General features: G+C 40.2%; 1 protein-coding gene across 1 annotated transcript in view; it reads left to right on the top strand.

Moving 5' to 3' along the window:
- The first annotated feature begins 7,450 nt into the window (after window positions 1-7,450).
- SLC34A2 (solute carrier family 34 member 2) overlaps window positions 7,451-22,900 on the top strand; it is a 31,653-nt gene continuing 16,203 nt past the window's right edge. The window contains exons 1-6 of the mRNA XM_034772956.1: window positions 7,451-7,522; window positions 19,161-19,269; window positions 19,379-19,513; window positions 20,121-20,249; window positions 21,582-21,725; window positions 22,378-22,489. Coding sequence (XP_034628847.1) covers window positions 19,164-19,269; window positions 19,379-19,513; window positions 20,121-20,249; window positions 21,582-21,725; window positions 22,378-22,489 — 626 coding nt within the window. The 5' untranslated portion in view covers window positions 7,451-7,522; window positions 19,161-19,163. The remainder of the gene's footprint in view (window positions 7,523-19,160; window positions 19,270-19,378; window positions 19,514-20,120; window positions 20,250-21,581; window positions 21,726-22,377; window positions 22,490-22,900) is intronic.

Genomic DNA, 22,900 nt, shown 5'->3' with positions numbered 1-22,900 from the left:
ACTGTCCACACTTGTGCTATGTCACTTCTTGCTGAGATGGAGTAATTATGCCAAAGGGATAGCACATCTTCACCAGACACACTACAGAGGTTCAGCTGTGTCATGGAACAGGCCACCCAAATACCCCGAGAGAATCTGCTTCAGTACAGAAGTAGGACCCTTTCTGACCACACACCCCTACTTCTCACCTATTGCTCCACACTGGAAACCATATGGGGTAGCATTAAACAATTGCAACACATACTTGATGGCGACCACATCTTGAAAGAAATCTTTCCCAAATCCCTTCTTCAAACAACCCCCCCATCTCTCCAAGTTTATCATCAGAAGCAAGCACAGTCCAGGACCCACCACCTCCAAGTCACACCAGACCGTGCCACAACAGGTGCAAAACCTGCAGACATATTTCCACTGCTGTGATGATCAATAACCCTGAGAACACACCTTTCAAGATCCATGGGTCCTATCCATGCCTATCACAACACGTGGTATACCTCATCTGGTGCAGTAAATGCCCCAATAACAACTCTGTTGGTGAAATGAGACAATCACTATGCTCTGAGATGAACTCACGTAGAAAAATGATATGACAGAAACACTGTATCATCCATAGCAGACACTTTTCATAAAACATTTACTCCATATGACCTCTCAGTCCTTGTCCTCAAAGGACACCTACAGAAAACTGTCAAAAAATGAGCCTGGGCTGGGACCTTAAATTCATAACTTTGCTAGACACTAAAAATCCTGGACTTAATAGAGACCTGGATTTATGGCTTATTACAGTGATCTATAACCTTCCCCGCCCCATTTTCCACTCTCTTATTATTGCAGAAGTCATAACTGGCTACACTGAATGGTCGGTCCCTTGAAATATGTGTTAACTACTTATGCTAAACAATCTGTTCCACTTTGTATTTATCTGTGACACTCTCCGTACATTTATTAGACCTGAAGAAGAGCTTTGTGTAAACTAAAAATCTTGTCTCACCAACAGAAGTTGGTCCAACAAAAGATTTTACCTCAGCCCCATTGTCTCTCTAACAAGCTGGGATCCATATGGCTACATTTTTTCCTAAATTGGTTTTATTTCTCATGAGTATTGTTCTGAATCATTGGATACTGTTTTTACTTCAGTAAAAAGTTAGAAATAAATTAATCTAATTATTGTTTTGATAGGAATCTTAATAAAAATGTGTAAGATACAAGTTTTCCAGAGTTTAGCTCTTTTGTGGCTTCCATTATTTTCTCAGCCTGCTATGCTTTTTTCATATTCCTCATTACCATTTCAGTACCTTCAGCCTTTTTGTGAGCCTTTTCTAGAGAGAGAAGATCGTAAACAAATGAACCTTATCTTTTCTAACTTCCTCCTTGACCCAGGCCTTCTATTTCTGAAATTAATATGCATGCTTTCCCTTTCCTCTTGCCTTGACTATTGCATGTCTCTGCCTGTTTGCCTCTCCAGAGCCCAGCACATGCAGACTGCCTCTATTCACTTTCTCATATATACAAAGAAATGCAATATCAACTCCATCCTCAAGCAACTTTATTTCTATTCTAACTCCCCATTTATTTTAGGATTCTGTTCAAATTTGTCCTCTCATTATTAAAAGCTATCATGGACTTGCTAAAAGATGCTCTCTATTTCCCCCTAGTGTTCTGGTTGTCGAACACTGGCCTCCTTTCTGTCCAGTCAGAAAATCTTATACCATTTGGTGTGAAAGACTTCTTTCCTCTTATTATTTGGAAAAGCCTTCCTGTGGTTTTTCACTTCATTGACTCTCCCACTCATTTCATATCTCATCCTTTCCCCGTTGACTATACCTGTCAAATGCTCTCTCTTTCTGACATTATTGAGCACTGTATGTGTATTATTTACAATAACTCTGAAGAATTTTTGGGTACTGTTTATGTGATAAAAAACATTAAACTACAATGCAATTACATTTTGCATAACATATAGGATTGCCAACATTGTATTTAAAAAAGAAGAGACTGTTTTCTTAGCACTCCTGCCCTACCCATCCTCCCAATATTATTATTATTATTATTATAATCATTGATAATAATAAGCAGTACTCACCTACATTCACCAGGGGTATTTCTTGCTGCTTTTTTGCAGCACTCAGCAACTCCCGATCTTGTTGTACAGAGATGAAACAATAAGGGACGTCCCTTGTAATAAGGGATGCCCCTTGTAATAAGGGACTGTTGGCAATCCTAGTAACACACTACTCTGTGTGATATGATGCAGACACTTTGTCCACTAGGTTATGTAGCCTTTACATAATTTATGTAGTCTTAAATTAGCCTCAGGAAGTCTCCCTTATTATTTTCTGAATACAATAGAAACATATTGGGCCAAATATTACTCTCAGTATATTTTTGCAATCTAACCCAGCTGACAGTAAAGTCATGTAGGAAACTAAAAGTAGAATATTGCCCTGTAAGAATGATAACATCAAAGACAAATTTGCACTTATTAAAGGAAAAAATAAATTGAATATTCAAGTACAAAGGCTACAGTATCAAGAATCTGCTCTCAGAGGCATATATGTACTGAAGTGGAAACCTCAGATATACTACCAAGGATAGAATTTGGTCTAAATATTATTTCCCAGTGCATACTGAAGCATATGTGAATACAGAATTTCATACATATCGACTTTAATTCACTGTGCTTTCCTTTTTGAACAAAAAAAGTTGTTTAAATATCACCCAAAAAGTATTCTGTATTTAAATGAAACAGATAATTCGGGGTTAAATTCTACCCTGAAAACTGCACCATGGATGTCAAGAAAGAGCACTATTTCAGGTTGTTTCAAGGCTGACAGTAGCTGGCTCTGCACCAAATAATGTTTATTTTATTATCCATAATGCAATCAGCATGGGGCTCTTTTTTCGTATAGCCAACAGTTTTGTTTACGATTGGGAGTGTAGGTGGCTGGGGGAAAGGGGAGGAAAGGAGGACATTTTAGGCCAAATATATGCACTTTCCAAACACAGATCAGTGGCCGGAATTTGGCAGAACAAATTTCAGTGGACATTGTATTCAGAAACTCTGATTCTTACAATCTCCTCAACAGCGAGCCACATGGCTATCTGTTAAAGAAAGTGACATCAACCTTACCTCATTTATGTAATAAATGGCAGTATATTGTTCTGATTAGTGGAACATTAAAATGTAATTGGTATATTGTATAAGAGGTAATTTTCTTCCTGGTGTAAGAGGGATATCTTGACGATGCATAATAATTCTATTGGGATTTATATCTAGTAATATGACCAGTGTGATCCCGTAATGTTATTAATGACAGATATAAGCCTTGTGCTGCTGTGATGTCTTTGTTAGGATACATGTTAGTCAATTTTTAGATTGATTTAAAAAGTTTTATTTTAATTGTATATGATCCACATTTTTCTACTGGAATGTATGTGCACATGCTCAGGAATGAATATTGTCCCTTGGGGACAGATGGATTTATATTTGTCTTTCTCTCACTGCAAGTCCTATATATCGCCAGTTTGTTTGGGAATGTTGTAAGAGAGCTTGTAGCATTTTGTGGTATGTATGCATGTCAGACATATTTCTCGACTGTTTATAGGCTCCTGATGACAAAAACAGTGTCTTGACAGAGTTCATAACTCACATAACTTACTGGCAGACTGTAAATGAGCCATTGTTTGAGGTGGGTTTTCTACACAAACACGAAAGGACTTCAAATGGTGTTTGTTTCAAGTACCTTGAATTGTGAGTAACTACTTTCTGCAGAATAACAAACGGACAGGTCAAACAAAACAGAAAACCACATCCATGGAGTGAATTTGTTAGTTAACTCTTTCCTTGCCAGAGACTTTTCCCCCCACTCCTTTCAAATAGGGTCATGGACTCATAGAAGATTAGGGTTGAAAGAGACGTCTGGAGGTCATCTAGTCCAACCCCCTGCTCAAAGCAGGACCAATCCCAACTAAATCATCCCAGCCAGGGCTTTGTCAAGCCAGCCCTTAACAACCTCTATGGATGGAGATTCCACCACCTCCCTAGGTAACCCATTCCAGTGCTTCACCACCCTCCTAGTGAAATAGTTTTTCCTAATATCCAACCTAGACCTCCCCCACTGCAACTTGAGACCATTACTCCTTGTTCTGTCATCTGCCACAACTGAGAACAGTCTAGCTCCATCCTCTTTGGAACCCCCTTCAGGTAGCTGAAGGCTGCTATCAAATCCCCCCTCACTCTTCTCTTCTGCAGACTAAATAAGCCCAGTTCCCTCAGCCTCGTCTCGTAAGTCATGTGCCCCAGGCTCCTAATAATTTTTGTTGCCCTCCGCTGGACTCTCTCCAATTTGTCCACATCCTTTTGGTCAGTTGATCAAAAAAGGCATCTGCTTCAAAGTAAACCGTAGTTGATAAAAATTAAGAAAAATGTGTTACTTGCCCTCATTATTACCCGTAGCTTCCAGGTCTCTCTCTGTTCTTTATGTCCCATCTCCATTTCCCATCAGGCCTTGCTAGGACTCTGGACTCCAGTCCCAGCAGCCTTGGGACAATTCAGCCAGGTATGCTCTCCTGGCTCTCAGAGAGGGAGGTTGCTAGTACAATTAAGAGACACCTCGAGTCTTCACTACTGAGTGGGAAAGGGAATGCAACTGGGTCAGCCGCCTGGTCATGACCAGAGGTCAGTCTGCCACACCCTGCCTCCATTTCCTCCCAGCAGGGCCCCTTAAGAACTGCACAGTCCACAATGTTTCAAACAAAATGACCCCTTTTGGGTAGCGGTCTAGTTTATTTAATTTTGGGCATAGTCTCCAATGGCCCTAAATCCTTCCCTCTTGACTAAGGGAACCCTGCAGCACTCCTTCTGGGCTGTTCTTCTCTCTGGTCCCTTTGATTCACCCTTCACTAGTTCCATTTAGGCTGGCAACGAACAGAACTCAGTGATCTCTTTCACCTATTAGTCTAACACAAACACTGAGTTTTTACACCAGGTTTAAACTGGGCCCAGCCCCTCTTTTCCAACAAGGGGCCCATCTTCCCTCAACTAATTCAACTACCTCTCCCAGGCTTACCTGGCTGGAGCTCAACATTGTGGCTCTGGCTTCAAAACTCCCTGGTGTCAGGGTATTGCCTGCAAGAGTCTTTCTCACTCTACAATTTCCTGAGCTTCCCCAAAACCCCCATTCTCTTTTGGCTTTTTATATGGACCTCAGTCCTTCATCATGCCCCTCAAGGCTGCTAACACAGTGCAGATGGGCTGGAGTAGTTCCCTTTTAGGGTATGTCTACACAGCCGCTGGAGCAGTTCCCTTTTAGGGTATGTCTACACAGCCACTGGGAAAGAGTCTTGCAGACCTCGTTGACAGACACATGCTAGCAGGACTTGGGGTAGCATACTAACTAGCTGTGTAGACATTGGTTTGACACGTGGGCTGGAGCTCGGGCTCTGAAGTCCACCCCTGTCCCTAGGCTTCAGTGCCAGAGCTCTGGCCTAAACTGGAATGTATATAGTGCTATTTTTAGCGAACTAGCTTGAGCCCTGCTAACACAAGTCTGTTGTTCTGGGATGTCAGACTTGCTCCCAGCAGCTGTGTAGATACTCTTAAAGGCCCAGTTTACCCTGTGACAGAGAGTTACAGCCCTTCTGCTCAAAGTATCATTCTTGTGCCCTAAATGCAGGCTGGAATAAGTGTTTTCCCAAGCCCCAGACTGCCTTCCTGAAACCACTTCCTCAATGACCAGCTCCTCTTCCTTAAGCTATTGTTTCTGGAACAGCAAAATACTGGTCCAGGAGGGGTCACCCTCCTAAAATCTGAAAAGGCTGGTATAGCCTATTACAAGAATCATTCTGTGTTTGACAGCCAGAATAACGTATCTTGAATAAAAACCAACTGTTAAAAAGTTAGGCATCTACCTGGTTGAACACTGACCATGTGTTTGAATCTTGAATAAGTCTAATAACTTTCTCAATACCAGAGCTGGTGTTTTACACTTAGTAAACCAAAGGAGGATATATGCATAGTTCACAGGACACAAGGGTCTTCCTATTTTAAGCTATTCTAATATGTATTTTTCTACAAGTGGGGGATCAATTAAAATTATTTTGTATGTAAATTAAAGTGCAGTTCTAATAGGAAAAGTGACTATAAAATGGCATTATGAGTTTCCAGGTTTATTTATTCCATTTCAAGTGTTTTCAGCTTTCACAAATAAAAAGGTATTTTTAATAGTCAGCTCCATCTGGGATCTGAGAATAAATCTGGGTACTTTGCTCCAAGTGCATCATCATGAGTAATAAGGGTAATTAGGCTTTTGGTTACACCTATACAGCTCCCTGAACTTCAAATTATGTCTTACTCACCCCTGTGCCACCCCAGTGCCTCCAGAGGGTGGCATGAGTTTAACAACTTAGAATTTAGTAAATAATTCTGTTGATAATGTATAAAATCCAGCTCACACCTTGTCAGCTGTGTTGTCTCTGCAGCTAACTGGAGTGAAAAGCAACAATAACTTGTTTTGTCACCAAACTATTTTTGTCAGTAGATATGACCTGCATACACATAGGAAGCAGATCTCTTGGGTAAGATGCTGCTTCACTTAGTCACTTTTCCAAGTGAAGGTGCTCTTTAAGAGTGAGTAGGTCTGTAAAGCAAAAATTAATTGCAATATTTGATGTTGCCTGGTCAGTACCCAGATTCCTTACAAACCCAGTCCTGTATAGTGGCTCTTGGTCTAACTTGAGTCAATTGTTTGTATAGTTCATGAATCTTTTATATCGTACGAAGCATCTTCATACCTGTCCTACTTTCTAGACTTCGGGATACAATTACCAGGAGCAGTCTCACATCTTTAAATCTCTGTAAGAATGAGAACCACACCAGCAATGGCCAAAATGCTAATGATCACTGTAGCTTCTCTTTAATTGGAAACACTGAACACTGATAAGAATGAAAATTACTCCTTTGTTCTGAAAGGGATTCTTACTGGTTTCCCAATGAGACTGTTTTTTATCTGATTCTCCTTCACTTCTCTTCTTAGACAGATCAATAGGCAGATGAAACAGATAGAAAGATGAACAGATAGATGAATAGACAGATAACAGTACCATATCCCTATCAGAACCCTTTTGTTAGACTTCTGATACCACAAAATATGTTTTGGAAAATTCTTATTAGAGAGATTACTGAATGATAAGGTGCCCAGCAATTTGTCAGAGTGGAACAAACAGCTCCACCACATTCACAGGAACATATGAGCTACTCTTGTTTAATGCTGATGAGACATTTCCTAGAATATGATGAGCATGAAACAATTTGAAGTTTAGTACTGCTGGTTACTGCCGTGCTGGAAAGAGCTGATTGAGATCATTAAATTGCAGGTAGGCAGTGCCTCCAGAGTGTAAGGTAGGAATGTGAGTGTGTGGTGATGACAGTAGACTTTGCTCAATACCTACGTCTATATATATTGTAGGTTTCAGTGGATACCTGGTTGATCCCTTCTCTCTATTGTCTGGGAAGAAAGAAGTGGTAAGTAAAAGCCACTCAGACAAACTCTCCTTTTTTAAAAACTTTACCTTAGTTTGCAAGTCAGAATCTCTACAGAATTCTTTTGCAGCTCACATGAGATAGCAACAACTAGAGCTCATAAAGGGAAGTGGAATTGCACAATGCAGTATAATTCAGTTCTTAATTTTTTCAGCTTTTATTCTTTAATTTGTACTCATAATATTTTAAAACAGAGGATAGAAATGTATACATTGTGGCATAATAAATATTTTTTAGAAAGTAACTATATTTTTTATTGTCAAATCCTAAAAAGGAACTAAAAGTTATTTTAATAGTGGTAAAGAGTAAGAATTAACTCAGCCATCTATAGCCTGGGGAAAGTATTGTCTTAACCTTTTATTTGGTGAGATTTTAAAATACAGCACAGTGAAGAGTAGTATCCAATAGTGGAGAAAAAAGTCTGGAATGTAATCAATAAAACATTTTTTAAAGATTTCCCTTTACATTTCACTTTGTTAGTATAAATAATAGTGCGATGTCTATGTGCAGCACTGTTGCAGTATCAGGCGATTTGTCAAGGATACATTGTCTTATGCTAATTCAGTTTGATACACTGAGGTAAAAGGAGTACATTAGTCTAATATAGTTAGCTGAACTAATGTGACGGGAAACAGAAGTCCATGGATATCAGAGGAACTTTTATTAGCGGCTCTTCTATTAGATCAACAAGCCTTTTAATATCATTACTTTTTCCTTTCTTGAGATTCTTTACTATGTGCTTCAGGTTAAGTACTGGTAGGTGCCTGTTTTATTTTCATTGTTTATTATTAAGAATTTTTTTCCTTTCAATTTTTAAGAATTGTAACTTGTTTTATTTAGGTTTCTTTCTGCCAGGTAGTTCATTGAAGTCTTTTATACGATAGTTGCTGTGGTTATGGCCATTATAGAGCAGTATCTTTAGAACTGTTTGTTCATGAGTTGATGGGTTATTACTGGGGATTTGCTTTATTTTTGCACTGGCTTAGAAATTCATTTTATTTATTATTTCATGTTATCTATGGTTTAGTTCTGACATGCTTTAGATTCTATTTTCTGAGGCAACCAGGGTTGCCCAAGGGCTCAATAGAAATGAAAATATATATAATTATTTAGCATCCATCCACTGTATTTTCCCATCTATGACGAGATGTTTAGAGGTTTTACATCGTGACTAGATTCTGATCTCTTTATTCATGCCAATAGTCCCACTGAAGTCACTGTTGCTAAAGCAAAGAAGAAACTTGTTCCTAGTGAGTTTGAGTCATTGTTTGCATGTATTTAAATTATTACCTGTTCTATCATGCTTGTGGGAATGGGGCACAATGTAACGAGTCTTGGACCAGATCCACAGCTAATATAAATGGGTATAGCTCCAATGAACTTAATGGAGCTACACCAATTTACACTGTCTGACAATCTGGCCCCCTCTTGCCTTTACAAGTCTTAAGTTTTATCTTTAGTTATACATTTTAAAGAAATATTCAATATTTATTCAAAGTGTACGCTGACAAGGGTTAAGAGTTAGCACTAAATATCAGACTAGCTGTAAAAAATGCCATTTTTAAAACAAAAAATCTCTACATCATGGTGAATTACTATAAAGTATTGTGTATATGTAGAAATGTAAAAAAAGAGGATACTTAGAAGAAAGTCTGAATAGCCCGCAAGAAACGGATTTTCCGTATCTTGCCTTGGAAACAGTATGAAAAATCTGGAAAGAATTTGCATGTATGATAGTCTAGCTGTTCATTGTTTTTAGTAATAATTGCATATGAAGGTAGCGGTACTTTCTCCACAGAAAAAAAAACCTTCCCCCCCCCCCCCACCAGCATTTCATCTCAATTTTACTTCATCCAGTTCCCCTGTAATTTTGATTTCTCTAAACCTTACTGCTTCCCAGTACTTGTTTCAAGTACAACTTGCCCTTTCACTGAACTGTCATGGATGGAAAGGTACAAACAATGCTTTGTAGACACATGGCAATTGGTAGTTTATATCTCCGTATGTTAAGTACAGCAAAATAAATAGACTTGCAACTGCTTTTACTGTAGAATTGAAAACTACTGAAAGTTTAGCTCTAAAACACAGAAAATGTGGAAGCGGTTTAATGAGACACTTGGGAGTATAATACAGGATAAATCCATGGTGCCTAGTGCTGCTCAAGTTATTCACCAGAAAGTTGAATTTTTGTGATTGTGGCACTGTAAGTTTCCATGCAAACTGTGGGCTCACCTTTTGCTGGCACATGTCAATGGGCCACTCGTATTTCAATGTTGGTTTAAAATATTCCACTTTTTGTCCTGATGCTCTATATTCTTTAAGGAAGGGACTTTGCCTTCGTTTATATTTGGAAAGCAATTAGTACACAGTGGGCACGACCAAAAGCAAGAGTTACAACTATAGGATCACATGCTTATGACTTGTGAGGATATATCGCAAGATTCACTGAGACAGATTGGATCACAGCTTGCATGAGCATTAGATTTCATACCTTGGAAATAATACTTTCATATGGTGTGCAAAGAATCTTTTGATCTGTTACTTTAAAAAAGAAATCTTTTCTGTTTCAGTGCTTGCATCATTGTAGGTGGGAGCCTCTCAAAGTAGCATTGAAAATCATGCCTAAAGTAAATTATTATGTTAAGGACTGTGGAGCTGATTCTCCATTCCCTTACACTATTTATAGGCATTTATATCTGTGCAAAACATATATAAACTGCGACTATTTTGATGTGGTAATGGAGGTGTTCACTGACTTTACACAGGTGTAAATAATGTAAGGGGCAAGGAAGTGGACTGTGAGGCCCTGTGACATTAGGTTTCAGTTTTTCTGCAGTGTCCACTTTTTCTTTGAAATATTGTTTCCAAAGTTTCAGTGCTTACCCTTGGGGAAGACAGTAGACTCGGAAGTGAATATTGAAGTGATAATATTTACATTCTGTATCAGAATGAGAAAAGACCTTTATTAAATCAACTTGTGGGTAGTTGTGGGCCGGAATTCTGTTAATCAACCTGTCTGGTGGCTGAAAGTTACCTGCTCAGATGCTCACTGTTTCACTTAGCTAGGGGTTGGGGATGGGGGAAGTGGACATCTTTTGGTGACACTTAAGAAGTCCAACCTCTACACGGTTCTACTTTCAGAGACCCTTGATAACATCAGGCAGTCAGAGTTGGCTGCTACTGTGATATCCTCCCTGGAAACAGAGCTGCTGAGGGTAGTTACTTCTAGGAATTAGGGTATTCAGGTTATATTCCCCATCTTGGACATTGATCAGACATCAAATTTAATAATTGTATGTATATATTTAACTATATAGCACTTCTCCTCTGCCACCTTCTCCCTCCTTCACTCCCCCACCCCAACTTGCTCAGAGTGCTTCAGGATAATGAAATAATAATATAAAAAAGCAATAATAAAAATAAATGACCTACCTGTGGAACTCCAGACACCTTAGTGTTATGAGGCATCCTCATTATGAAAATGTGTTCTGCCAAATTCTTGAGTTTAGAAGATTTCTTGTATACTGGGATGAAAGAGGCTTTTTCACCAGGTGGAGTTTTCAAGCCCTCATGCCTCTGGAAATCACACCAGTCTCATTTTCATACTGCCTCAGTAATAGGGGAGGCTGAATACTTGAGTTCCACCTTGAATTTGGATATAGCAAAACAGTTTTAAATGTATTTTGTAGGTGATAGGACTTGTGGTGGGTGGTGAAAATAAGCGGCCAGTCCAATCCTAAACCTGGATTTAGACACTTTTTTAATGTTTGCATTTAAATTTTAGAGGGTTGCTACTGCTAAGCAATTTTGTTGCAAGCCGTTTTAATGCTGAAGTTAACATATACTAATGCATCTTGTCTAGCAGGACTGGGTTGTTCTGACATGCATGGGACGAGAATGGCTTCAGGCAAATGGAAACACACTGTTGAAACAAGCAAGAGTGTTTTTTCCAACCGTGTAAAGATCATTCTCTGTGTGCCCTCCAAGTAGCTGTGTCTACACTACTGTTAAAACTTGACTAATAACAATTGTGTAAAGGCACAGTTGTTGCTATCAGGATATTACCATAATTTTCCTGACCAGTGTGGAAGGAGGAGAATGTTTTCCTTATGAGTGTCATGATGCTGTGCTATAGAAGGTGGTGATTGTCTGTGACTTTCTCCCTCAGCCATGGTTGAACACAAATAGTCATTGAAGGAGGGACTGGAACCACTCTCCTCCCTCCCACATGAATGCCCTAGCTACTGGGCTATCAAGACATTCTCACTCTCTCTCTGGCCCAATGACCATTTAATTATTTATATAAAGTGGAATAGCTTCAACAGGAGCAATTGCGTGACACCTACCCCTTATCCCTATGGTTAGTGTACTCCTCAGGGAGACAGGGGAACTGGGTTTAAGTTCCTGCTCCAGATCAGGCAGAGTCCAGACTTGAACATGGTTCTCCTGCATCCTCAATGAGTACTTTAACAACTGGGATATTGGATAGAAGTGGGGAAGGAGCACCACCTCTTCCTCCTTTTATGATCTGGTCTGATCTGGTCCTGATCTGGCCCTACAGGCAAGATAGGCAGGGGAACACTTAGTTTCAGACTGCAGCCAGGGCTTATATATGAGCTAGGTGCTGGGCATCAGGGCAGAGGTGCCTTTACATGTGTCCACCAGCAAAAATTTAGGCACCCAGAGAACTTTACTGGCAGAAATTTAGACAGCTAAAGAATTTAGGCACCTACAGGGGGCAACTCCGCAGGGGTTGTGAGGATCTGATTTCTGGATTTAGGCAACTAAATCCCTTTGTATATCTATTCCTGAGTTGTGTAACTGCTCAGACCAGGTCTATACAATACAGAACTTAAAATTCCAGTTACCTCCACAGCTTTGTCCATGTTACTAATTTCTTTAGTGTTACCACTGTGGAAGTTTCTCCGACACCACAGTTGGTGGTAGCAGCCAAGTAATATTTTAGCAAATATTTCCTACACACATAGCCTTTAGGGAACAACTTTCTGGAATATCCTTACTTTGTAAAGGGCCTGTTCAAAGGAAAAGCTCAAATGTTAGCAATATTTAGCCATGTTTTTTGCTAGAAGGGCTCTACCATGGTTCTTTTCTTATAACCATGCTATAATTGTAACTGTCCAGTGCTTAATTTGTGTCAGGGCTTACCAGGGTTGAGCCCTAGCACCTCTGGGCTTGGCAGTTCATAGCTCAGGCACCTCTGGGCTTGCTGCATCAGTTAGTAATGAAAAAAATTGTTGAGTCCCGGCACCTAATTGCTTGAGCCCCGGCACCTCTTTCATTACGCATGGTGGTAACTATCTATATCGAAGTTTATAACACTGAAGCTTTATCTACATGCAGTAATTTAGCCTTTGTCAGCAACAGATATGGCTGAACCAATGCTAAAAACAGTTAAACTGAAAGTGTAGACAAGACCCAACCCCGATCAGCACCCAGAGTATAGGAATGTGCCTGAATGGCACAAATGGGCCCTATGATTTGGCTTCTGAATTAAGTATCAGAGTTAAGTAGTCATCCTGCAGCAAAAAAACTTCACGACCAGACTCCAAAGAGAAACTGCTGAACTCCAGTTCGTTTGCAAATTTGACACCATCAGCTCAGGATTAAACAAAGACTGTGAATGGCTATCCAACTACAAAAGCAGTTTCTCCTCCCTTGGTGTTCACACCTCAACTGCTAGAAGAGGGCCTCATCCTCCCTGATTGAACTAACCTCGTTATCTCTAGACTGATTCTTGCCTGTATATTTATACCTGCCTCTGGAAATTTCCACCACATGTGTCTGACGAAGTGGGTATTCACCCACGAAAGCTTATGCTCCAATACATCTGTTAGTTTATAAGGTGCCACAGAACTCTTTGTTGCTTCTAAATTAAGACACCCTGGAAAGATTAATGGAAATGGAGAAAGCAGGGTTGTAATTCTCATATATTCAGTCAACAATAAAAATAGCAGGTCCCTCTTCAGATCCATACACTGGAATACTATTTCAGGATTACAATTATACAGTTAAGCACCAGAAAATAGAAAAAAAGTTAAAGCAGTAATTTAAGTTGTTTTCTACCGGAGGCAAAATGAATGAAGAATTAAAACAACCTGTATACTTAAAGTTTTGAAAGCGTGACGTTCTTTGCTTCAGTAGCAGCCAAAACAAAACACATTTACAAACAGAGAGAGGAAATCATTTTGTTTGCTTCTTTTTCACCCCAAGCCGCTAGTCAAATTTCGGGGTCTTGGGGCTGTTCCAGTTGGACGTAGAAATCGATGGAGTCTGGTATTCTTGTTGTGCAATCTTGTTTATTTACAAGGAATGTACAAAGTCCTTCTTCTCTGATTACAGGAGGAACCAAGAACAAAAGAAGTTCCTTAGCGTACTGCCCCAAGCCTCTTTAGCCAACAAACCTGACGGTTTCTCTCTAGCTTTTCCCAGGTCACACTGTGCTCACAGGCTATTGCTTGGCTTTCTTGCTTTTTGCCTCTGCTTCTCTTTCTCTGTTCTTTTGTGTTCTCAGTTTCTATGTTTTGTGCCTTCCCTCACCCCCTGACCCTTTTGCACACACACACCTGGTTACAATACCCCGTGGAATCCCCCGGTCCACATGGTGCTAGTTTCTGGGCAGACTTTATTGGGCCTTGTTTTAGGTGTGGCCCCTTAAATGTCTCTACAACGCTCTTAAATGAAGGGTATGTTCACACATCAGTTTGAATGAGGTTTTAACTCAGCCCATAACAAGAATTCACCCAGTTCATAACACTCCTCAGCTCCATTTTACTCATCGTCCCAATGAGGCCTAAAATGGTGATACCCAATAACCCATCCCAAACAGAAAATTACAAATGATACAAGCGTAGCTATTTACATAACCTTGGGATAGACCCTAGACAGGACTGTCCCAAATAAATGAAGTGGATAGAGGATGCAGTTGGGTCCCAGAACTAAACCCAAGCTTAACTATTTACAGTGTCTTTCTGTCAGAGTAGTTTCACTTCACCAACATAAAATAATTTTATTCCCACCCAAATCTGTTTGGGGGCTTTTTTCTCCTTGGATTTCCTTTCAGTGTGCTCCTGAGGTGTCTGTTGTTTCTGTGGAACTGCTGGCGGTGACAGTCCCTGCCCATTCTGTCTGGGTGTGGGACTCATTACTGTCACAACATTCCCAGCCTCGGCATCCACAGTTACATTCTCCAATTTGGAGAGCAACCCTGCTGAAATCCTATCTCCTCATACTGCCTTTGATGGTCCTTCTGGATAATTTTGGGTTTAGTCCTGTGACCCAACTGTTTCCTGTATACCACTTTGCTTATTTGGGACAGTACTGTATATAGTCCATCCCAAGGTTTGTCCAACTTAGGGGTCCTACTTTTCTTTCTTCTAGGAATATGGAACCAGACCAGGTCCTTGCTTCTAAAAGATTCTCTATATGCCATGATGTCACAGAGGCTTTTCATTTTATCAGAGGCTATCCTCAAATTTTCCCCAGCAAAAGTGTTAGCTTTTTCAGTTTGGGGTTCCATTCCCTTTGTTCCCTTCTTTGTAAAGCAAGCATCACATTTCCTGCACTGACCTTTTATGTCCTGCCTTTCTTTTACCCAATAGAAATTTTCTTTTAGCTTGGCTAAGGTTTTGCAAATCCAAAATGTGCAGCACTATTAAGATCATGTTAGATGTTATATCTGGTACAAACAGCTGTGTCCATCACCTGTTTTCTCCCACCTTCTAGACAATATTTCGTCTTTAAATTCCCTGTGACCAGGAAGCTTTAATTGTGGTACTGTGGGAGGAGACCATATTTCAGGGTGTCTGTGTTTGATAGTTGATTTTCTAATTAAACACTATCATAAGATCAGAATCCTCTCTCTGGGAAGCTTTTAGTTTGTTCTGGGTTCCATTCCTGCAACCCTATCCCCATTATTCCAGAGGATAAACCGGGAACACTGGGTACTTCTGCAAATTAGAGAAAGAGAGGCAGACCTGTTCCATTGAGCAACTAATTCCTTGCTCTCCCACTTGGGGCAGTGTTTTCAAATTAGCCTCCCAACAAGTCTGTCTGGACAAGGCAGGAACATTACTATGTCTATGGCCACATCTGCATGTTATTGTGAAATCTTAGCACTGCAGTTTTTCCAACCACCTGACAAGCTGTCCCTTAGAATTCCTGGATCTAAAGAGCCATTGCAGGGAAGCATTGGTTGGTCCTGACCATCAACTTCCTCCCATACAAACAGGGAGGAAAACATTTTGTAGATTTAACCACTGCTGGAGTTCTTCTCTGGTGAACTTAGATTTTTGCTATAATAAGTTACCATCCGCTCAAGTCCATTGTGTTCTTGTGTCAATATTTTCCTTAAATCATAAGCACTAGTATCTGTGTCCAATATAAAGGGGGTTTTGAAAAATGGATAGGCCAAGCAAGGCACCATCACAAGAGGCTTTTCACCTCTGAAAATGCTACATCACACTTTGCTGACCATTGAAATGGTTTCCTTTTCTGACCCAATCTATGCAGTGGTTTTGCAATAGTTGGAAACCCACAAATGAACTTTCTGTAATAGGCGCAGTTCTCTAGAAAGTTCTACGCATCTGTTACTGTCTGGGGAGTTGGGTAGCCTTTTTAGCATGTCTGGTCTAATAACCATTATGTTTGAGTCTGTGTCAACTATCCCTATACACAACACAGATCCTAATATGCACTCGATAGCCAAACTCCTTTTACTGTTGTTTAGATCTGGGCTATTAAACCAAAACTCTGGGTCTGATCTTTGTACCTCCATAAGCTTTGCTCCTTTAACTTGGTGTCACCTGTTTCCCAGTCCAGGAGAGAGGCTTTCACTAGACACTTTAGACACTTTGTCTTGACCTGCCTTAAATTTATAATAATCCTTCTTTTTGGGCCAATTTTGTCACAGTGCCAGAATTTAACTGACCTATTTTTGCATTAATGGCAAATTCCCCTTTTTATAAACCATGTTTATCATTTGTTCTAATCATTCAATATTGTCATGTACCAGATTTAAATTCCCTCTTTCATCTTACATATTGGGTACAGAGCTGTACTTACAGGGCTCATGACAATCAGTTTCCATCTTCCTCACTAGCAGCTGCTTTCTCTTCTGGTGCACTACTGAAAGAAAAGCTTCAAGTTTAACGGGAAAATTTCACAGCCTCTTGGAGGGTCTTTGGTCTCCTTTTGCTGATCTTGATTGGCAAGTCCAAGTCCAGCTGAACATCTATAAATTGGTCCAATGCCAGCGTATTCTGGAAGGTCTCTGTAGTGTCTGTAGTGCCAAGAACACAAGTCTTCCACACGTACCCTGCCAGTTCAGGTGAGGGTTCTTTCCCTCTTCTTCCAGCTCCTAGCTGTGTCTTGGCCAGCTCAGATGATGGCTAGAGCCAAACAACAGGTCAAAGTTCTGGGTAAGTTCTGCAGCACAATCAGAGCTGGGCCCCCCAAGCTTGCTGCTAGTAACCCTCCTTTCTATCCTTCCTCCCAGCCATTCAACTATAAGGTTGAACTGAGCCAAAAAAGCCTCCCCAGGAGTTTTTTTTATCAAAGATTTTACTTTATTTGAGCTGGGACAGCCTGACCTCTCCCCCTAGGCCTCTGTAGGTTACAAATGGGGTAGAAAACTGTTGTAAATGTCCAATCTTAACAAAGTGTGCTAGGTAGCTCAATTCCTCTCCACACTGCTGCCTTCCACTGGTCTGTGACCCTTTGATTTCCTTCCAGAGGTGAATTTTTAGCTCCATAAGTCCTTGCTGCAGCTTATCTTGGTTGGCAAATTGAAGCTTGGCTAAAGCTTGCTTAGCCTCCACTATTTCACAGAAGAACTGCTGATCTATGCCAGTCAGATGGCTGGTCACCTCATCACTATTCCAGCATGGACATGTCCAGACCAATCTGTCCGGACACTTTGTAGTTGTTGCTCCCACAGAGATTTCATTTCTGTCTGCAAGTCATCTCTGAGCCCTTTCTGGCAAACCTCCAGGTGCTGCTTCAATTCCATTTGTGAAGCTTCCAGCTCCTATTTCAGGTCTTGTTTTAAGTTCAGCTGGCCACTTCTGATTTCTGCAAGCAGCCCCATTATTTGTTCCATATTTCAGGGCCGTCCTTAGGGTTTATGGGGCCCTATGCAGTATTATTAAACTGGTGCCCATAAGCCCGACAGCTGCCTGGGTTCGCATGTGTATTTTAGCTAAGGGTAGTCTTTTGAAGGATTTATTTAGAAAACTATATGTCTGAAGATCGAAGCATTTAAGGCTAAAGATGAATACCCAGATTGTGCATCTAAAAATCTATGCAAGGATTTTTTAGCAATGTGATTTTATAATCTTCAGCAACACACTAATGAAATGTTTTTAAAGCAAATTTTAAACTAAGGTCCTGTAGACTAACATGTTCTGAGTAAATATTACAGTCATGCACAACTGTTTTTGTCAATAAATTCAGAAACTGACAGTATATACCTGGGGGTTGGGAAATGCCTGTTAAATGGCTTCATCACCACTTGAATGGCTCTTTAACAGTTTCAATGTTGTGCTAATAGGTCTGGCAGGCTGGAGGCTTTTTCACTTTTAAGTACTAGATCCCCTCCGGAGGAAGACTCCCCAGGCTGCAGCAGCCAGCTGTGGTGGGAGCCTGCGGGAAGGGTCAGAACAGGGATAGGAAGAGGCGGAAGGTGGACACTAAGACCCGGGGTGCCCCAAATTTTCATGTGCCATATGCAGTCTCATATGCTGTGTATGCCTAAGGACGGCCCTTCCATCTTGGTTCAGCAGAAATACCAGTTCACACTCTTTCTCCTTGAAAACTGGATCCCAAGGCTGACACCAGCGTTGCCCCTTTTTGAGCCAAGTGGCTAGTCAAATTTTGGGGCCCTGGGGATTTTCCAGTTGGAAGTAGAAATTGATGGAGTCTGATAGTACATTACTTGTAAATAAACAAGATTGGGTAAAAGAGACTAAGTCCTGTTTCTCCAAACACAGGAGGAACCAAGAACAAAAGGGGCAGTTTTTTAGATTACAGTCTCATGCCTCTTTAGCCAACAGATGCAAAAGCTCTCTCTCTAGTTTTACCCAGGGTCACACCGTACTCACAGACTACTGCTTGACTTTCTTGCTTTTTCCCTCTGTCTCTCTCTGTTCTCGTGTGTTCTCAGTTTCTGTATGTTCTACCTTCCCTCACTCTCTCATACCTCCCCAGTCACAATACCCTGTGGAACCCCTTGCCCCCATGGTGTTAGTTTCTGAGCAAACTCTGTTAGATCTTGTTTTAGGTGTGACTCCTTAACTGTTTCTTACAACCTCTTAAATGACAGGCATGTTCACACGTCAGCTTGAACAAGGTTTTAATTCAAATCATAACAAGCTTTTATGCAGCTCATAACAGTATAGCTTGTATTGGCCTAAGTTTCACAAGTAAAGCTACAATATGGTTTCACAAATAAAATGCATTAATTCAATAAGGTTAATAAAGAACAGAGTTCAAGGATGAGTTGTTTTCTCTCTGTTGTTTTTAGAGGTAATCCTTTCTCTTGTCATACACCGAAGAGTGTTTTCATCAGACTCTAACATTAATCAATGTATTTTTTTAATGTCAGATCATGGCTCCTTGGCCTGAGTTGGAAAACTCTCAAACCAATAACTATACTGAAGACTCCTCCAAACAAGACAAGGCCATGTCTGAAAAAGGTGGAGAAAATCACAAAGGTAAATATCTGCTCCTGTATAATTTACATGGCTATAAAAACCTTACAGTTATGCTACAGGGAAAGATGGCAAGTAATCAATTTGGTTTATTTGTGTTTTATTTCAACAGACCATGTGGGTTCACTTCGAAGTAAAGGTGGACTTCAGCCTGCACATTCCAACATTGCCTTGATAGATGAGCCAGGGCAAGAAGAAGACCCTTGGAGTATGCCAGTGCTTCAGGACACTGGGGTCAAGTGGTCAGGTACAACCTGTCAATACACAACTTATTTACATGTCTTTATTTCTTCTCATCTTCTGTGCTCTTTATCTTAGCCATTTCTTCTCAAATGTTAGTTTCTGGATAAATGAATTTAAAATCCTCCTCTTAGGCACACAGGTTTTAAAATGTTTGTGTTAACCACTCTGCTTCAGTTTCCCCATTGGTAAAACGGGGCTATAATATTTCCTCAGATCCTGTGGGTGATGAGATTATAATACCATTTACCCACCATTTTAAAGCACTGTGAGAGCTGTGGATGAAAGCTGTCAAGCAGTATGTTAATATTAGCCTTTCATTAACCCCACTTTATGTGGTAAAAACCTAAAAGTGAACAGTAAAAAAAAAAGGATGAATTTCAAACTTCACTGAATCTTTAAAGTATATGAAAAGCTTTTGTGTGCAGTGATGCTGTAGTTAAAATTTTATTAACAAAAGCATTCCTTTGGGTTTATCATCCACAGAGCTCACAACACTATCCTTGACTCCATGGACTATGGATGGGAGACTTGCTAGAAGTGCTAAACTGTTCAAAAAGAAGTGCCAAATACATAAATATTTGATACATAAAAACTCATCTTATGTTTTGCAGACATGGATAACAAAGGAAAAATCATCAGTGTGCTCACAGGGATAGCAAAATTTATTGCCTTGCTTGGACTACTCTACTTCTTTGTGTGTTCCTTGGATATACTGAGCTCTGCCTTCCAGTTGGTAGGAGGTATGAAAACTCTTATGAAGTATCAGGTTAGGCTTTGGGTGGGCTGTTGAATCTAATTCAATTCAAAATAAAGTAACTATTCAAAGTTACTCATTGCATTTAAATATACAGAAGGAGGCCTCTGTGATTGAATGTTGATCTCCCTTTGTTTGCAGGGTGCCTTTGTTTCCAGAATGGTGTTGACATTAGAGATTAGTGATCCCAGTTTATTTTGGAAGTCCCTTTTATTTTAGTGACTGTTAAAAACACAGGTGTAGTTATATTATCTTCAATATGTGAAAAGCTTTTTACTGTGGAGAGACTTAAAACTGGATGCTTATTGAAGCTCTCATGATCCCAGGTTCCCCGTGCCCCAAGCTCAGGTAACTGCTGCCACCACCAAGCTTGCAGATAGAAATGTTATATCATATCACCCTTTGCTCTGCTCTCTTACTCCTAGGACCTAGTCTCCGGGAGCAGGGTTCTTGCTGATAAATACAGTAGGTGCTCTCTCAAGGCCAATGCAGGAAAATCTAGTCACCACAGCTCCAGACTTGGTTAACAAACTCTTACTTTATTACTTACAAGTAAACCCATGAATGATCTCATTTCCCACTTCATCTAGAGGTGCTCTTTACCCTCTCAAGCTTAGGAAAATCTTATTACAGATCCCAATTTTCAGGCTTCTTTCTCAGAAGCTGCTAGGTTCAGATCCTCCTAACTTGGCCTCCGTGTTTGGGCTCCAACTTTCACATCATTTTATTGCTGTCTGAATCAGTCATTTACTTGATCAAGCATAAAACCACTCAGGCAGGAAAATGCTTAAATAAGGGAATGCCCCGTGTGGGATTAGACCACAGGGTCATGCTGAAAGTAAGGCAAAATATAGAGGGATTTGGACCTATCAATGTTCTACCCATATCTGTGCCTCAGACAGCTGCTTCCCTAAGACTAACTACATCTTTGTACGATGATCATGATGGTCTGACCTTAGAGTCTATAAATCTATTAATCTTTTTTCCCTCAGGGGTTTCTCCCCCAAACCTCAATCCCTTCCCCAATTTTGATGGCCTTCCCTAGACAAAGTAGGCTAGATACAGTTCTCTCTGGGGCCCATCACCGTTGCTGATTTTTCAGTCAACCAAAGAAAAGAGAAAAATATAAGGTGTTCCCTGATCACTCAGAAGGCTAGAGACTATGTTCAGGAACTGAACTTGGATCCCTGGGTTATATCACTTTAGACTGTCAGGCATGGCTACATGCATATTGTTTTTATGCTCTTTCACAAAATGCTGTCTTATTTACTATTGACTATTCAAGGCACTTTCTCACTAAAATAATTCCTTTTCATAGGTAAAGCAGCAGGGGACATTTTTCGAGATGGTTCTGTGCTGTCAAATCCTGTTGCTGGTTTGGTGATTGGAGTTTTGGTGACAGTCATGGTGCAGAGCTCTAGCACTTCCTCATCCATTATAGTCAGCATGGTGTCTTCTACATGTAAGTCTGCTTACAATAAGCTAGTGCAGATCACCCTCAGACCCTTTACATTCACCACCTTTTACCTCCAGGTATAGAAACATTGGAAATGAGGAAAGGGACTTCAGGAAAACAACCTCACAGTTATTTCATCCTGATACAAAATAAGAAATGGACAGCGATTAAAAATGGGCACATAGCATAGAAAACCAGCCATTCCCTAACTGTGTCAAATTCATTTGGTTCACTGACACTAGATTTGTTAACTTCAGCAGCACTTGCATACTTCATCCTACCAACAAAGTTATTGTAACTGGTTTGCTTCTGTGGTTTAGTTCTGTGAGAGTTGCATGCGGGATAATGCTTAGGGATAAGAGAGAATTTCTACTACTTTCACATCTTGAGGCAGTGGCAGAAAACCAGTATGCTGCAGATGCAGAGCATGACCTTCGAATAATCAGATTAATCATGTTGCACGTTCTCAAGGTGCTTTGATAAAATAAACTTGTTTAGATTATAGTGTTTGATTACAGTTACTTAACAGGACAAATCCTGATCCCACTGAAGACAATGGCAAAGCTCCCATTGATTTCGGTGGGAGGATGATTAGGTCCATTGTAAAATTTGTGCCAAGGATTTGATTTTCTCCTAATGCTCCTTTTTTACTTTATAGTGCTGAGTGTAAAGGCTGCTATTCCTATCATAATGGGGGCAAATATTGGTACCTCAGTCACAAACACAATTGTGGCGCTCATGCAAGCTGGAGACAGGAATGAATTTAGAAGGTATTGTGTTTTAATCTTAGCCCTTCAGAGCCTATTTTCAATTCCTCTAGCAGACTTACTTTTGTGTTCTTATCATCACAGTAGCCACTTTACAGTTTAATTGTCCAAAGGGATGTTTTATAATTTGGAAAGGTGAAAGTACATTTCTAAAGCTATATTTCTAAAGCTACATTTAATGAGTTCTTGTGCAGTTTGTTATATACTTGGATATAAACTAATTAAAATAAGTCAACATTTAGTCCACAATCATGAAAAAATATGGAATACTGTCTCACTTAAATCAAGGGGAATTTTGTGCTTGACCTCAATAGGCTCTGTCCTGCTTAGTCATCATACATAATTACATGGCAATTCTGTAGCTTTCTGCTTCATAAAGCAGTCAGCTTTGGTAGTACAGTAAGTACCATGTTG

Source organism: Trachemys scripta, chromosome 5 (assembly GCF_013100865.1).
Source record: "Trachemys scripta elegans isolate TJP31775 chromosome 5, CAS_Tse_1.0, whole genome shotgun sequence".
NCBI classification, from domain to species: Eukaryota; Metazoa; Chordata; order Testudines; family Emydidae; genus Trachemys; species Trachemys scripta.
Note: the sequence above shows the minus strand (reverse complement) of the source record. Positions and strands in the feature narration are given on the sequence as shown.